This window comes from Erythrolamprus reginae, chromosome 2 (genome assembly GCF_031021105.1).
Source record: "Erythrolamprus reginae isolate rEryReg1 chromosome 2, rEryReg1.hap1, whole genome shotgun sequence".
Classification (NCBI taxonomy): domain Eukaryota; kingdom Metazoa; phylum Chordata; class Lepidosauria; order Squamata; family Dipsadidae; genus Erythrolamprus; species Erythrolamprus reginae.
The window spans coordinates 102026879-102045367 of NC_091951.1; the positions used below are offsets into that span (position 1 = coordinate 102026879).

General features: G+C 40.3%; 2 protein-coding genes across 2 annotated transcripts; both read left to right on the forward strand.

Moving 5' to 3' along the window:
* The first annotated feature begins 2388 nt into the window (after positions 1 to 2388).
* LOC139158518 (kazal-type inhibitor-like protein) lies at positions 2389 to 7852 on the forward strand. The gene is made up of 4 exons (XM_070735840.1): positions 2389 to 2553; positions 3173 to 3198; positions 6014 to 6123; positions 7656 to 7852. Exons 1-4 carry the CDS (start codon positions 2499 to 2501, stop codon positions 7705 to 7707), a joined length of 243 nt encoding a protein of 80 aa, XP_070591941.1. The 5' UTR covers positions 2389 to 2498; the 3' UTR covers positions 7708 to 7852.
* Positions 7853 to 13648: 5796 nt separating this feature from the next.
* LOC139158519 (ovomucoid-like) lies at positions 13649 to 17427 on the forward strand. Its single transcript, XM_070735841.1, has 4 exons — positions 13649 to 13803; positions 14456 to 14481; positions 15602 to 15711; positions 17266 to 17427. Exons 1-4 carry the CDS (start codon positions 13749 to 13751, stop codon positions 17315 to 17317), a joined length of 243 nt encoding a protein of 80 aa, XP_070591942.1. The 5' UTR covers positions 13649 to 13748; the 3' UTR covers positions 17318 to 17427.
* The last annotated feature ends 1062 nt before the right edge of the window (positions 17428 to 18489 follow it).

Genomic DNA, 18489 nt, shown 5'->3' on the forward strand with positions numbered 1-18489 from the left:
AGAATAAGATGGAGTTTCTGTTTTTGAACCTAATTCCATTCAAGGAGAAAGAAATGGTTACATCCAGATGTACGTCAAGTTATTTGTCTGTTCACGTGGCTGGAAATATGAACAACTGTCAGTGGCCAGCAGCCTTCAGGGAAACCCTTAAAAGGAGCTTCCCTGGAGCCTGCCGGGAGATCTGCTACCACTACAGCTTGGAGAAAAATAAAGTGCTGAATTGTTACTGCATTTGGCATCTTCAATTATGTATGATTCTAACAGAAATGTTGCAGCCCTCACTTGCACCATTAAAACTAAGGTTCGCTGAAGGAACCTGGATGCTATAAAATGAAATGACTGTAGAATATTAATTTACTTTTTTAGATGATCACCTTTTGTGTTCTAAAGACATACTTTTAGTTTAAATGATAGTGATGCATTTGTGAGGGTGAATGTATATTCTTATTAAAGAGTTTATGGAGAAGGGTAGCCTAGAAATCCAATAAATAAATAAATAAATAAACACAGAGAATACAGTTCTTAGATAGCCTTGCAATAATGATGAGCATGTGTTTCTAGACATGATCCCGATTATAAAATTCCATCACAAAGCAATGGAATTGTTTTATTATTACAACTGATTGAATAGCTGGGGCTGAAAAATTGCCATTTCAGTCATATAAGGCTGAAGCTATATACCACAATTTCTGCAAGCAACCTTAATTCTAGCTGGAAAAAGATGACAATTTCCTTACACATTTAGCACCAGAATGTAAGAAACGTTGATGGAGTACTTAGCAGAACTTTGCACATTGTTTTATTTGTAATATGATAACATACACATTATACTATTTGATCAGTTTATTTTTCTATTTAAATATTCAAGAGCTCACGTATCAAGAAAATAGCTTATAGAATTATGGGACTTGGAAGAAATATATATTGCCCCCGGAAGCAGAGTAACGACGCTGAGACATATTGTGGATTAAATAAGGGTCATTTTATTAAATTAACATACATTTAAATAAATTTGAATACGTCAATTTAAATATTTAAATTCAAAATGAACTAAGGACCTGCAGAGGCCAAAACTAATGGGGCGGAAATTCCTACCAGAAAATTCCTTGGCAACATTGGGCAAAAACTCCTTGCTGAACCAGGTGAAGGTACCACCTTCACCTGGATCCAAGTCACGCCCCTTCGTCGGGTGGGAGGAGTTCACCCTCCAATCCCCATGGGAAATTGGATCCGGTGATTCCCATGGACATCCTCTCTCCAATCCCCGAGGTTGCTCCAGCCTCTAGTTCCTGGAGAGAGGCAGTCCATCACCCTTTAAGGATGCCCAAAGGAGCATGCGCAGTCGCTTCTAATTGCCCATTTCCGCCCCTAACCTGCCAAACCCCAGTGACCAAAGGGAGGCCTATTAATCTAAATGCGCCGCACCCCCTAACCAATCCAGTCCGTACCATCAGTGGGGAATAGGCGAAAAAACAGCCGCCTCTAAAGGGGAGGCCGCAAAAATTCCTATTCGGCCCCGAGGCGACCTCCTTAAGACACACTTTTAATAGCGGAGGGTGGGCGGGTGTTCGCTTTTGCAGCCAAAGGAAGCAAGGAGGAGGTCCTATCCGGATCGCCCTTAAATAGGGCGATTTAGGACCTTCCCCCAGACCAGCAGGCAGCGCGCGACCCTGGCGCGCTGCCAGAAACCGAAGTTCCGGTTTCCAAAGGAAACCGGAAGTTCGGAGCTCGGAAGAGCTGCCAACAGCATCTCCCCGGATCCTGCGGCAATTTCGGCTGGCGGTTTAAGCCGCCGGTCGGGCATTTCTGTGAGTTGAACTTCATATACCTTAAAATTAGACTTAGAATAAATTTAAATGTACAATATTCGGCATACATTAAAATGAAATTTCATTGCACAAGTTGCCAAGATAGAGAAACTGCCTCTTGGCTACTAGATTGCAAGAGTACATAGAGTAGCTCTTTAAGGAATGGCAAAATTGTCATTTTTTCAACCATAGCTCTTCAATCAATTGTAATAATAACACAATTTCAATGCTTTGTGGAAGAATTTCAAAATTGGAATCAATCTAGAAACACATGAAGATTATCATGAGGCTATCTAAGAACTGTATTCGGTGTGATATTTAATATATAACTGATATTTGATGAATTATATTTTTCACATTTCCCCTTTGAACATATAAATGATTTACTTGCTTATGATTTATGATTTAACAAATGTTTACTGTTCCCAAAGATCACTCAATATTTACTAATAGAAACTGACTAACATTAGCTTTTCACATTCCCCTATACTAATAAAATGGGGGAAATGAAAAGTGCCTATATGTTGCAATGTCAACATTCTCTTATCTTCTTTTGATAAGGATGCGGGTGATATGCTTATATATACACATAAATGCCCAGCTAGAGCTTAAACGGCACCTGTGTCCCTGATAGCTAGAAGTTATTTTGGTAGAAGAACTCTGGTGTGATTTTTTTCCTCTCCTATCAACATGAAGGTGGCTATTTGCCTGTTTTTCACCCTGACGCTCTTCGTTTTGTACTCAGGTAAGCTGAATAGAACAGAACAGAACAGAACAGTATAGGATTATCAGCATTATGCACTCAGCCTCACAAAAGTGGACATTTTAAAGGCTTCTTTACAGGAATATTGTGTTTATAACAGATTTCCAACCTTAAATTATAGCTGGTATTATGTAGAAATAACATGAATCTTTAGAAATAAAATTGCAGCACTCCATAATCCTGACACCAATAAACTACCAAAGTTTAAAAACTAGGCAGCTTTGAAGTGTTAAAACCCCAGAAAGCAATTCTGATCATGAATCTGAGCATTAATCAATTAAACCTTTAATCAACTTAGTCCAACTCATTAAACTTCATTCAACACCATATTCCAACAAAAGGATTATAAATTTGTAGTTGTTTTTGATTGCTTATTTTTGTTTTTATGTTGTCAGCTGATTAAAGAAATCTATTTTTACTTTGATCATGTTTAGCCACAGTATTATTCAGTGATAGAATTTGAATGTAGTTTCATTTGAGACAGAAATAAATATGTAAGGTTAAATCATCTTTATTTTCCAGTGAAAGAAATTATTTAGTTGTTAAGCTTAATCTTATGGTTTTACTTTATATTGTTTATGGATTTTATCTTTCTTTTTAGATGCTTTTGAAGATGAAGATAAGCCAGTAAGTGTCAACTATTTAATACACCCAAATGATCACAGTTGGGGATTTAGATATGCTATGATTTTGCAATGGTAGCGAGGGGGTGAGGAAAAGGTAGAAATGAAAGCAATGTCTGGGATATAAATTTATATGGACTTCATGGATTATGTAATGTAACCAGTTTTCAGTATAAAATGGTAAAATGTTACATAGGAAAAAAAGACAGAATACATTCCAGGAAATAGGCTTAACAATATAATAGAAATAATTAAGGAACTGAATTCCGGTAATAATGTAGACATCTTAATCTTCCTAAGAAAGTATATGGTGGAAAATGTATTGTCTATGACTTCAAAAATAGCATATATTAATTTGTGGGGTGTTCCTTGGTACTCTCTGAGATTGGTTGCTTTCTTGCAGATGTTTCATTACCCAAATTAGGTAATTGCTACTCCAAACTAGCACTGACAATGATACCTAGTTTAGGTAGTGAAATGTCTGCAAGAAAACAAATCAATCCAGAGAGCACTAAGGACCATTCATCTCAAACTTGATATTCTCCTTTATTGGTACATTAATTTGGATTTTTAAAAATGACAAAAAGATGTTACCTTTTCCAGTGTCAAGCTTGATATGAAAGGGAGTCTTCAGTACAAGAATTCCATTGTACAGTCATACCTCACCTTACGAACCTAATTGGTTCCAGGGGGAGGTTCGTAAGACAAAAGGTTCGTAAGACGAAACATTGTTTCCCATAGGAAACAATGTAAAGTCAATTAATCCGTGCAACCAAAAAAAAAAATGCAAAAAAAACGCTGCCGCCCGGCTGTCACCTTTTAAAACAGCCTGGGGGCTTCTCAGCGACCTCCCGAACGCCGAATGCCAAACCCGAACTTCCGGGTTCGGCATTTGGGAGGCCGCCGAGAAGCCCCCAGGCTGTTTTAAAAGGTGACAGCCGGGCGGCGGGGCTTCCCAGCAACCCCCCAAACCCCGAACTTTTGCCGAACTTCCGGGTTTGGGGTTTGGGAAGTTGCTGGGAAGCCCCCCCAGCCCAGCTGTCACCTTTTAAAACAGCCGGGCGGCTTTCCAGCAGCCTCCCAAAGCCGAACGGCAAACCCGAACTTCCGCGTTCGGCGTTCGGAGGCTGCTGGAAAGCCGCCTGGCTGTTTTAAAAGGTGACAGCCAGGCTGGGGGGCTCCCCAGCAACCTCCCGAACCCCGAACCCGGAAGTTCGGCAAAAGTTCGGGGTTCGGGAGGTTGCTGGGAAGCCCCCCAGCCCGGCTGTCACCTTTTAAAACAGCCGGGCGGCTTTCCAGCAGCCTCCCGAAGCCAAACGCCAAACCCGAACTTCCACGTTCGGCATTCGGAGGCTGCTGGGAAGCCCCGCCGCCCGGCTGTCACCTTTTAAAACAGCCGGGGGGCTTCCCAGCAGCCTCCCGAACGCCGAACCCGGAAGTTCGGGTTTGGCGTTCGTAACACGAAAAAAGTTCGTAAGAAGAAGCAAATTTTTTCTGAACCCCGGGTTCGTATCTTGAGTTGTTCGTAAGACGAGGGGTTTGTATCTTGAGGTACCACTGTATTTGCCTGATAAGACATCTGACTATCAACCCCTTCCAAATATAAATGCTGAAAACTCAAAACAGGATTAAAATGTTGAAAGATGCCATCTATTTGCTGACCAATTGTCTCTCTCCATGATAATGAATTCAAATGCATGGTCCCTAGAATGATATGCCTTGGTGCCAAAACTATCTAATTGGGATGTATGATTTTTCAAACCCTCTCCCTAAATGTAAGGAATAAATATTATTAGATAAAGAGTCTAGGATAAAAATTAGATTTCTCCTTTGAAATGCAGTAGTTCTAGACTGTTTTAAAGAGCAATCATATTAAGGACATTCTTTCAATGCAAATATGTAAAACGCTAAAAATTTGGCCCTAATTATTTATATTATACATAATATCTAGAGCCCATTTACTAAGAGAATCTGTTACAATCCATAAAAGAGCAAGATAGCCTAATACCAGAAAGGTAGTTCAGTAATAAGCATTTATTTGATAGCAAAAGGCACACAACATCAAGACAGCCTGGTTTCAAGAAGGTTTTCCATGGAGAGTCTCAATCAATGACTATCCCAAAAATGCTTTCCTTCAAAAGGCAACTGCACTCTCTGGACAGTTTACAAATAGCAGTATATTGCACCCAATAATCTGGTTTTCATTTTACCGACCTTGGGAGGATGGAAGGTTGAGTCAACATTGAGCCCATCAGAATTAAACTCCAGGCTGTGGGCAGGATTAACCTGCAAAAGAGTCGGGCTGGAACAGCAGGTAGAGTGCTGTACTGCAGGCCACTGAAGCTGACTGTAGATCTGTAGGTCAGCGGTTCAAATCTTATCACCGGCTCAAAGTTGACTCAGCTTTCCATCCTTCCGAGGTGGGTAAAATGAGGACCCGGATTGTGGGGGCAATATGCTGGCTCTGTTAAAAAGTGCTATTGCTAACATGTTGTAAGCCACCCTGAGTCTAAAGAGAAGGGCAGCATAAAAATTGAATAAATAAATAAAATAAATAAATATGGCATTCTAACCACTGCACTACCAGGGTTCCTCGTGGAGTCTCATATGACCAATTCCTTCTGATATGTAGACTTCATTGTCCAGAATTCCTCAACCAGTATGACCAAATGGATTTCTTGGAGCTGAAGTCTGTACACATGGATTTCCACAAACTGGAAAACACTGTTTTTACATCACTGAGGTTGGAAGATCACAAGATCTTTAGGAGTCTTACATTAGGCAAAAAAGATAAAACCAATGTTGTTCTCTCTCTTAAGATTGATTGCAGTGGCTATCCCAGAAAAGCATGCACCAAAGAGCTCCAGCCCCATTGTGCCTCCGATGGTGTGACCTATCCCAACAGATGCTATTACTGTAATGCATTTGTGTAAGTATTGGTTTCACTCATGATGCCAAAATAAATCACTTCAATGGTGGGGTTCAAAACATTTTATTACCTGTTCTGTTTGCACGGCTTGGTGGATGTGGCAGGGGAAGAATATTGCAAAAACGATTTGCTTCAAAACAGCTGGGACTCCGGAAGCAAACAATAGATGTGGTTGGGGCAAGTTTGAGGTAGTATTTACTGCTTCTCTAAACTACCAAAAATTTCTCCTACTGGGTCTCCAAACCAAACGTGGATTCCTGCCAGTTCAGTCCGGTTCTATAGAACAAGTATTGGGAGTTTCCCACTATTCACTGAACTGTCAGTGATGGCCACTGGACACATCCTCGAGCTGGCTCTATCAGTGGTGCCATAGGGGGCGCCATCTTGATTTTGGGGCAAGTGGAGTTTTCAGCAATGCACATGCAAGCGCACCCACACAAAGGTCACATAAATGGCATGGTGTGCAATACACACGTGCCCCCGTGATGCAGGAGGAAGCAAACCAGCAGAGAGGTAAGTCAGAACCCACCCCTTCTCCAAACTATTCAAAATTTCCACTGCCGGTTCTCCAGAACTGATCATAACCTGATGAAACCCACCTTGGAACCACTTTGTGGAAGTCCTGAATTTGTTACTATTTGCATTTGTTCCAGTTAGGCTGACAAAGATTGTTCTGAAGTCAGTGAATGTCCTCATTGGAGAGCTGTTTCTCTATTGTCATACCGCAGCCAGCCAAAATGAAGGGAGGGTTAATTCCAGTGAAGGGCTACCAAACTTTTTATTACCAGACTGTGGGTGTGGCTTATGCAGGATGCCCTGCATTTTATTTCAATATCTTTCAGTGCAAATTGGTCCTCTGCATCCCCCCCCCCCCGGTCCGGGCAGTAGCCCACCCCTGGTTAATTCTACTAATTACAGTAGACCCTACATTTCAATTGTAGTTGCTGTAAAATATGTTGGGTTTCGTTGTGGCCCGTTAGCATCCCATCCAGCTGGCAGCTGATTCCGGCAGCGAAGAGGTTGATGTGGTATTGTGTCAGTGGCTGTGCAGCTGGCATCTGTGTTAGACAGTGAGGAGACTGGAGATGACTAGCTAGCAGAGACAGATCATATTCATTCGTGTCTTAAATTCAGAAATGTTTGCTCAGCTCTTTTTCTCTCTCTCTTGGCATTTTTCTTACAAATTGCTTCTGGGCATTTTGCCAACCATTGAAGGATCACTGTTATCTACAAATCTGTTTACTCAGAATTGGGTTACTATTTTGAAGTTGAGCTACTATTTTGAAGTGGGTTACTATCAATGAAGTCGAATTAACAGCCATTGTTCAGAAAAGACTGCTTTAAGCTGTATTTGTGTTTGACAAATACTAAGAAAGCTTATTAGTAATCCTTAAATAGTAAATTAAGGTTTGTATAGACTTTGTGTGTGCTGTTCTTTGTGGTCCATAACTGGGGCAGAACAGGCTTGTACTTGTGAAAAAGCTTACAACTTCTGGCTTTTCAAATTCTGTGCTATATCTTTCTCTTCATAGTGAAAGCCGTGGAATAATAACGTTGAACTACTATGGACAATGTAAGGACTAATGCAATACTGATCCAGAGGACTGAGATATTACTCCAAGCAACATGGCTCTTCCTCCATCCTTCTTTCTTCCACTTTTGTTTGCTTAGCCACGAAATATCTTCTAAATTAGTTTCACTTGTCAATAAAATGAATTATGCATCCTAACCTGCTTTTGAGTTTCTTTCGCTCCACAATCTCTGTTTCCTAATTTTTATTAGACTGCAGGGTTACAAAAATAATAATATGGCAACTCTTTTACAAAATAATATTTTGTCCAAGTTTTATGGACAACCTCCAATCCATAGCATGAAGAGACAATCATTTTGGGAGTGATTCTGAAAAAAGTATTGTATTTATTCCCAAAAGGGAACATTAAAAATGCAAAATGAAGATGGTGTCAGGCTGAAGCCATCAGTTGAGTTGGAAACTTTGACCTGCCACATATTAGAATGTAGAATGTATTAGTACTGTGGGAATTTGGGAGGACCGGTTGCATGAGGGTGTAGAATAGGAGCCAGAACAAATTCCTTCGGGATACTCAATGTCATCCTTTGTTCAGTACCTACCCAGAAGTTGATGGGAGGATTGAACATGTTGGCAGAATCAGACTCGATCATGTGATGAACTTGTGACTGTGGGAACATGGGGATGAAATTTAAACTGGGTGGAGCAACCCACAAGAGTTGAGATTCGAGTTTCTCTCATATGTGCTAACATGACTCTGTTAATAAATTGGAACTTTGAGGAAGGTCATGCCTCAGATTCTGATTTAGTTTCGGATGCTATTTGGAACACTGACAGAAGGGATTTGTGTTTCATAGAAGTTTCCGTGGTCCTCTCTGGGTCTTAGAGATGGGGTTGAGTTTCCCTATGGATGCAGGAATGGCTTAAAATGCACAAGATTCAATGACATATATGGGCAGGATCATAACTTTCTATTGTTATTCTTTGAGTTTTGGAATTGTTAGGCAGTTTCTTTGGGGATTCAGCTGAATTAAATTTAGAGCTACTCCTGTAAAAGGGGATCTGGTACACACTTCAGTTTGTTTTAATGCGTTTTGTTTCATACTCCATAAAGAACACTTGAAATCTGGGTTTTGTTTCATGCTTTGCACTCTCAAACCAACATTTTGAAGAAAGAAATGTTTTGAGTGTCTCTACTGAAAACCATTTATCTCAAATGAACCACATTTTGTTTCAGACTCAAAAACACTTCACATGTATTTTGTTCCATCCTCAAAGCACTCAAAATAGTAAATATAGGCTTAGAATATGTCAGGAAAGAAACATTTCCCACATCTCTAGATTCCATATTAATTGATTGGTAACATTTATACACAGTGGGTCAACTGAAGGAAAGTCTGGATGACTTATAAACCTAACAAATAAATGAATAAATAAAACTGTGGACCATGAACCTGCAAACAGCAATAAAACAATAAAATGGTGATTGAGGTAATGATAACACCTTCATTCAATTGGGGCAGCACGTCATGATTCAAAGGCTCAAGGAAAGAAAAAAACATTCTTGACAGCCTTTCTAAAAGCACTCTGGGTTGGGGCCAACTGTATGTTGGGAAGAAAGTTGTTCCATAAATAGGTTGCTGTTGAGAAGACACATCCCCTGGCTCCTAGTGAAAGGATCTAGACTCCATCAAGATTCCCTATGGTAGTGGGTAAATGATCACATATTCTGTTGTCAGATCTTCAACATAGACTAGATTAGGAAACAGGTTCTATAAAAAGACTAGGACTATACTGAGATAGGCAATAGTAACAGAATCGTGCAATGTTGATTGTACTTTATACTCACCTCCCTTTTTTATCCAATGAATTTGGGAGGAGCATGCCTAGTTTTTTTTTCTGAATATAGATACTCTTTAGTTAACGTGTAATGTGCCAGGTCTTTGACATCCACTCTGAGGAAACATACTTTATGGTATCAATGTAGTAAGCAATATACCTCACCTAAAATACAGTGGTACCTCTTCTTACAAACTTAATTCGTTCCGTGATCAGGTTTTTAAGTAGAAAAGTTTGTAAGAAGAAGCATTTTTCCCATAGGAATTAATGTAAAAGCAAATAATGTGTGTGATTGGGGAAACCACAGGGAGGGTGGAGGCCCTGTTTCCTCCCAGGAGATTCTTAGAGAGGCCCCACGGAGGCTTCTTCCCACTTTTCTGGCCCTGTTTTCCCCCAGGAGATTCCTAGAGAAGCCCCACAGAGGCTTCTCCCTGCCTTTTCTGGCCCTGTTTCCTCACAGGAGATTTCTAGAGAGGCCCCACAGAGGCTTCTCTCCGACTTTTCCAGCCCTGTTTCCTCACAGGAGATTCCTAGAGAGGCACAACAGAGGCTTCTCCGTGCTTTTTCTGGTTACAGTTTCGGAGGCTTGGGTTTGTAAGTGGAAAATGGTTCTTGAGAAGAGGCAAAAAATCTTGAACACCCGGTTCTTATCTAGAAAAGTTCATAAGTAGAGGTGTTTGTAGGTAAAGTTACCACTGTACATAGCTAATTTCTTTTGTGCACTAGACCCCGAAGCTGAAATCCTGCTCATGTTGGGGGCTGATGCCCCCAGAGTTTTCCCTCAAAAGGCACAGATCACAGGACCAGATGGCTCTCCAGTTGGCCACAAAACTACACTTGGATGGACCATCTTAGGAACAGTCTGTGTCAATCAGCTGCAGGCGCCAAATCAAGCGAATGTCTTCACAACCACCATTCTCAATAATGGAAGAGCATCCCACTTGAAGCCATGCCCAGAACACTTCACGACTTTGAAAGACAACCATGTCCTAGGAGTGGCAATGTTCCAGACCAGCAAAGAGGACAGTGACTTAGTCATGTCAATGGAGGACAAAGACTTTCTGCAGCTCATTGAAAAGGAACTTAAACAGGATGTCAATGGAAGTTGGGTTGCACCACTGTCCTTTTGCACACCCAGACAGTGCCTGCCTAATAACCATGAGCAAGCTCTCTTTTGACTCTACAGACTGAGATGACTCATGAACAGGAAGCCTGCATTTAAAACCCATCTGGTGGAGTTCATGGACAATGTTGAACTTGCCCCAACTCTCAAAATAGATGAAAAATGTTGGTACCTGCCATTCTTTGGAATATACTATCCACAAAAGCCAGGTCAGATAAGAATGGTCTTCGATGCAAGTGCACAGCTCCAAAACCTCTCTCTGAACAGGACCCAATCTTTCCAACAGCCTCTTAAACAGCCTGGAAACAGCCTTTCCTTCAGAAAGGAAGCCATAGCATCATGGCCAATATCCAGCAGATATTTTACTTGTTCCTTGTCAGAAAAGATCATCATAATTATATGCACTTCCTGTGGTTCAAGAATGAACAGAAAAACTAACAGATCATATATAATGTGAGTGCTTGTCTTTATGAATGGTTCATCCCCTGCAATTGCCAACCATGGCCTACAACACACTGCTCGCATAGGTGAGGCCAAATACAGTACAGATGCCAGACGCTTTGTGGAATGAGACTTTTATGTCGTTGATAGTCTAAAATCTATACCTACTCCAACAGATGCTACAGATGTCTTGAAAAGATGATGCCAGATGGTAGCGATAGCCAACCTCAAGATGCACGAAATAGCATCCAATAGTGAAAAAGTGTTCAAAGCCATCAATCCTGAAGACCACGCCAAGGGATTACAAGACCTCGATTTTGGCATTGATGCTTCTCTTGTCCAACGTAGTCTCGGTCTGTTTTGAGACTTGAAGAAGGACTTTCAGAGGCCCAACTCAGAATACTGTCTTCACAAGGAGAGGAGTTCTGTCAACAGTGAACAGTTTTTTCAACCCTCTAGGACAGAGATGGCGAACCTTTTCAGGTCTGAGTGCCCAAACTGCAGCCCAAACTTATTTATCACAAAATGCCAACCTTCCTAATTACCTGGTGGGCGTGGCCGGGGTGGCGGTCATGTGACTACTTGGAAGTGGCCAACTCTACCTCAGACATGAGGATGGTACCTGTATGAGGCTGGCAGGATTGCAGAGAAAATCCTGGGGTCTGTGGTGGGTGGGACAGCAGGGGTGGATGGGAGGAAAATAAGATCCAAGCTCTCTCTCTCTCTCTCTCTCCCTCTCTCTCTCTGTGTTTGTGTGTGTTTGTGTGTGTGTGTGTGTGAGAGAGAGAACACCATCACCAGCCCTGATATAATTCTCCAAAATTGGATCAAATCTCTCTCTCTCACACACACACACACACACACACACACACTTTACCCTTAGATTATTAGATTAGATTATCTACGGTTGACCTATCCAGATTCCTAAGAGGTCACTAAGGGGCGAGTACAAGTGCACTAGAGTGCCTTCCGTCCCCTGTCCTATTGCTTTCCTATATCTCCTATACCTTTCTTCTATTCCTACATCTCCTATACCTTTCTTCTATTCCTATATCTCTTCTTCTATTCTTTCATTGATATGTTCTATTACTATATCTTCTTTTCTGTTATCTCTTAAATATATTTTATTATGAGTATCTCCTCTATAACCTTCATCATGTATTTCACTATGTGTATATAGATATATACCCACTAAAACCCTCATTGTGTATTGGACTAAACAAACAAACAAACAAACAAATAAATAAATAAATCTCTTCTCCCCCTTCAATCTCTACTTTAGTCAGGCTTAGAAAGTCTGCCAGGCCCGCTGCAGATGTCCCTTTGCTTGGCTTCCCTCCTCCACAGTCTCCTCAGTGCTCACTTACATTCTCCCTTTCCAGTCTAGCTTGATGCAGACGGCAACACAGTTCACATTGCCTTTTGTGGTGCTGAACAAACCATGACCTTGAATATTTCCAAAATTCCTAAAGTACCGATGCATTCAACTTTCTATCTTGTAGCAGGTCAAAATCTCCAATTCAAGCGATGGCCTCAGGCTGATACCGTGGCTCATAGGTCCTGAGGTGGTTTCGAGCAATTTAAATATAGATATAATAGTTTTTTAAAGAACTGTGCTTATGAAAGTTAAAGAGGAGAAGCAAGACTGGTCAGTTCTTCAAAACCACTATCTTGCAAAGATCAGCTCATAAATTAACCAGGTGCCTTTTCAAATTTTGAAATTGGTCAAACATAAGTGGCATGCTTATTTTTCCTTTAAAATTTGTCAAATATACTGTATTCCTTGTTTTTAAAATATTATATCTGCAAAGGAGTGGATTTTGCTTACAAAAGAGGTGGGAGCAGTAAGGGGCAGCCATATGCAGCCCTACTGGAATGGAACAGTGGTAGGTGCGTCCGTGCGCCCTTTAACATCCTGCGCATGCAGGAAGCACAGTGCTGGATGCCCAGACCAGAAGCATCCCAGCCATGGCCCAGGGCACCCATGGCAGCTGCCCCTCTCTGGACCTCAGCCCTGCTTTCCTGCAATCCTACTGCTGCTTGTGCCTGGCTGAGGGTGGTACAGGCTCCAGCAGCACCTCGCCGGTCTCCTCTCCGGACTCCTGCGGCTCCTTGACAGATGGGCCACTTCATCGGCCACCTCTCTGTGTTGCTCAGCCAGGAATAGCAAAATGGTCATTCTTCTCAGCCATAGTTCTTCAATCAATTGTAATAGCACAATTTCATTGCTTTGTGGTAGAATTTAATAATCGGGATCCTAGCTAGAAACACATGAAGATTATTTTGAGGTTATCTAAGAACTGTATTCTGTGTAGCCTTTAATGAATAACTGATATTTGATGAATAATTATATTTTTCATATTTCCCCTTTGAACATATAAATGATTTACTTGCTTAAGATTTATGATTTAACAAATGTTTACTGTTCCCAAAGATCACTCAATATTTACTAATAGAAGCTGACAAACACAAGCTTTTCACATTCCCCAATACTAATAGAATGGGGAAACTGAAAACTGCCTATAGGGACTTGCAATGTCAACATTCTCTTATCTTCTTTTGATAAGGCTGCGGGTGATATGCTTATATATACACATAAATGCCGAGCTAGAGCTTAAACAGTACCTGTGTCCCTGATAGCTAGAAGCTGTTTCAGTGGAAGAACTCTGGTGTGATTTTTCCTTTCCTATCAACATGAAGGTGGCTATTTGCCTGTTTTTCACACTGACACTCTTCTTTTTGTGCACAGGTAAGCCGAATAGAATAGAATAGAATGGAATGGAATGGAGTGGAGTGGAGTGGAGTGGAATAGGAAACTTAGATCCACATTATTCACAATTATTATTCAGGCATTATTCAGCCTCACAAAAGTGGGCATTTCAAAAACTTCTTTACAGGATTGTGTATTTGTGACAGATTTCCAACCCCAGCTAGTATTATGTAGAAATAATATGAATCTTTAGAAATAAAATTGCAGCACTCCATAATCCTGACACCCATCGATACCAAAGACTAAGCAGCTTTAAAGCTTTAAAGCCCCAGAAAGCATTTCTGACCATGAATCCGGGCTTTAATCAATTAAATCTTTAATCAATTAAACTAGCCATTAAACTTAGTCCAACATTGTATTCCAACAAAAGGATTATAAATGTAGTTGTTTTTGATTGCTTATTTTTGTTTTTATGTTGTTATCTGATTAATTTTGATCATGTTTAGTCCAACCATTATTCAGTGATAGTTGTATGAATTTGAATGTAGTTTCATTCGAGAGGACAGAAGGACAGAAACAAATATGTAAGGTTAAATACCTTTTTTTTGTAGTGAAAGAAATTATTTAGTTGGTCCTTATTCAATCTATGGTTTTATTTTATATTGTTTATGGATTTATTTTTTCTTTTCAGATGCTCTTGAAGAAGAAGAAAAGACAGTAAGTGTCAACTATGTAATACACCCAAATAATCACGGTCGAAGATTTAGATCTACTATGATTTTGCAATGGCAGTGAGGTGGAGAGGAGGAGAGAGCAATGAAAGCAATGTCTGGGAGGAAATTTATATGGATTTCATGGATTATGTAAAGTAACCAGTTTTTAGTATGAAGTGGTAAAATTGTGATTTATGTTACATGGGGGGGGGGGAGGAGGACAGAATACATCCAAGGAAATTGACTTTACAATATAATAGACATAATTAATTTGGGTAATTATGAATTCCTATAATAAGGAATAAATATTATTAGATAAAGGGTCCGGGAGAAACATTAGGTTTCTCCTTTGAAATGCAGTTTCAAAGTAGTTCTAGACTGAACTGCCTTCCACTGGTTTTAAAGAGCAATCATATTAAGCACATTCTTTCAATGCAAATATGTAAAACCAAATAAAATTTGGCCCTAGTAATTTGTATTTATACAAAATATTTGTAGCCCATTTACTAAAAGCATCTTACAAGCCGTTACAATCCATGAAAGAGCAAAATGATCTAATAACAGAAAGTTAGATCAGTAATAAGCACGTACGGTATTTTTTTGATACCAAAAGGCACATAACCTCAGGGCAGCCTGATTTCAAAAAGGTTTTCCAAAGTTATCCATGGTGATTCTCAATCAATGGCTGTCCCCAAAGCGTTTTTCTCCAAAAGGCCATTGCACTCTCTGGGCAGTTTACATATAGCAGTATATTGTACCCAATAATCTGGGTTTTTATTTTACCGACCTTGGTAGGATGGAAGATTGAGTCAACCTTGAGCCCATCAGAATCTAACTTCAGGCTGTGGGCAGGATTAACCTGCAATATGGCATTCTAACCACTGCACCAACAGGGTCCCTCATGGATTCTCACATGACCAATTCCTTCTGTTATGTAGACTTCATTGTCCAGAATTCCTCAACCAGTATGACCAAATGGATTTCTCGATGTTGAAGTCTACACACATGGATTTCCACAAATTGGAAAACACTGTTTTTACATCACTGAATGTAGAAGATCACAAGATCTTTAAGAGTCTTAGATTAGCCAAGAGAAGATAAAATCAATGTTGTTCTCTCTGCAGGTTGATTGCACTGGCTTTCCCAGAAAAGCATGCACCAGGGAGTACCGGCCCCATTGTGGCTCCAATGGTATGACCTATTCCAACAAATGCTATTTCTGCAATGCATTTATGTAAGTATCGGTTTCACTCACGATGCCAAAATGAACCATTTCAGTGGTGGGATTCAATTTTGTTTTACTACCAGTTCTGTTTAATGTGCCTCTATGGGCATGGTGTGGCTTGGTGGGCGTGGCTTGTTGGGTGGGGCAGGAGATGGATATTCTAAAATCTGCATTCCCACTCCAATCCAGGGAAAGGTTATTGCAAAATCCCTATTTCCTCCCAATCAGCTGGGAATTGGGAGGCAGACAATAGATGGGGACGGGTGGTATTTACTGCTTCTCTAAACTACCCGAAATGTCCACTACCGGTTCTCCAAACCAGAGAGGGGTTCCTTCCAATATGGTCCAATTCTATAGAACTGGTAGCAGGAATATCCCTCTGATCATTGAACTGGCAGCAATAATTGGCTGGACACGTCCCCAAACTGGCATTGTCAGCAGCACCATAGGCGGCACCATCTTGTTTTCAGCACTGTGCATGCAAGCGCACCTGCACAAAGTGCATCAACACAGTGCAGCATGTAGCACATGTGTGCCCACATGGCACAGGAGAAAACAAACCAGTAGAGAGGTAAGTCAGAAGCCACCCCTGCTCCAAACAACTCAAAATTTCTGCTACCGGTTCTCCAGAACTGATCAGAACCTGATGAAACCCACCTCGGATCCACTTTGTAGGAGACCTGAATTTGCTACTGTTTGCATTTGTTTCAGTTAGGCTGACAAAGATTGTTCTGCAGTCAATGAATGTCCTCATTAGAGAGCTGTTTGTCTGTTGTCATACCACAGCCAGCCAAAATGAAGCAAGAGCTATATCTGCTCATTATACTAGACTCTACATTTAAATTATAGATGCTGTAAAATATGTTGCTATAAAATATGTTGGGTTTTGTTGTGGCCTGTCAGCATCCCATGCAGTTGGTAACTGATTCTACTAGTGAAGAGGCTGGTGTGGTGATGTGCCAGCGACCTGTCCAACCAGAGTTGGACAGTGAGGAGGCTGGTGAGGACTCAGTGCCAGAGGAGATTCATCCAGGGCTTTCAGAACCTCAAGAAGTTCCAATCAGTTACGAGGAATAAAAAGAGGAGCCTATTCTCAAAGCATGGCATGTAGAGCTGCCAAAAGGCAGGAATAGTTCCTCAGGAGGAGGTCTCCTTGGGAGTAAGGCTTGGGGCTAATTGAACACTCCACTTGCCTATATAAGGGATGTTGATGAAGGAGCCAATTTGTAGGAAACAATATTCCCTCATGTCTTGACTCCAATAACATGTGATCGGCTCTTGTTTTCCCTCTTGACATTTGTCCTGCAAATTGCTTCTGGGCATTTGCCAACCACCGAAAGATAGCTGTTATCTACAACTCTGTTTACTCAATTGAGTTATTATTCCATGGACTCATGCTAAGAAATCTCATTAGTAGTCCTTAATTAGTAAATTAAGATTTGTACAGACTTCATGAGTGCTGCATTCTTTGTGGTCCGTAGCTGGGGCAGAACAGTTTATACTTGTGAAAATGTTTAGATATTCTGGATTTTCAAATTTTGTGCTATATCTTTCTCTTCATAGTGAAAGTCGTGGAATAATAACATTGAACTACTATGGAAAATGTAAGGAGTAATGCAATACAGATCCAGAGGATTGATATATTACTCCACGAAATATGGCTCTTTCTCCATCCTTCTTTCCCCCAGTGTTGTTTACCTACCCATGGAATATCTTCTAAATTAATTTCACCTGTCAATAAAATGAACTATGCATCCTGATCTGCTTTTGCGTTTCTTTTGCTCCACAATCTCTGTTTCCTAATGTCTATTAGACTGCAGAGTTACAATAATAATAATAATAATAATAATAATAATAATAATAATAATAATAAGGCAACTGTTTTACAAAATAAGATTCTGTACAAGTTTTATAGACAACCTCCATTCCATAGCATGAGGAGGTAATCATTTTGGGGGATGATTCTAAAAAAAAAGTGTTGTATTTATTCCCATTTAAAACACAAAATTAAGATGGTATTTGTGTTTCATAGCAGTTTCCCAGGTTCTCTTTGGGTCCTGGAGATGGGTTGAAGTTCCTTGTGGATGAGGGAATGGATTAAAATGCACAAGATTCAATGACACATATGGGCAGGCTCATAGCTTTCTATTGTTATTCTTTGAGTTTTGGAATTGTTAGGTAGTTTCTTTGGGGATTGAGCTGAATTAAATCTAGAGTTGCCACTGTAAAAGTGGTTTTGGTTCATCTTTGTTTCATACTCCATATAGAACACTTGAAATCTGGATTTTGTTTCATGCTTTGTACTCTCAAATCGACATTTTGAAGTTGAAACATTTCAAGAAAGAAATGTTTTGTATGTCTCTAATGAAAGCCATCCATCTCAAAGCAGCCACATTTTGTTTCAGACTCAAAAACACTTGTATTTTGTTCCTTCCTCAAAGCACTCAAAATAGTCAATATAGACTTAGAATATGTCAGGAGGGAGACATTTCTCACATCTCTAGATACCATATTAATTGATTAGTAACATTTATACACAGTGGGTCAACTGAAGGTAAGTCTAGATGACTTACAAACCTAACAAATAAATGAATAAATAAAATTGTCGACCATGAACCTGCAAACAGCAATAAAACAATAAAATGGTGATTGAGGCAAAAATTCCATCTTCATTCAATTGGGGCAGCACACGTCATGACTCAAAGGTTCAAGGAAAGAAAAAAACATTCTTGACAGCCTTTCCAAAAGCCCTCTGGGTTGGGGCCAAGTGTATGTTGAGAAGCATAC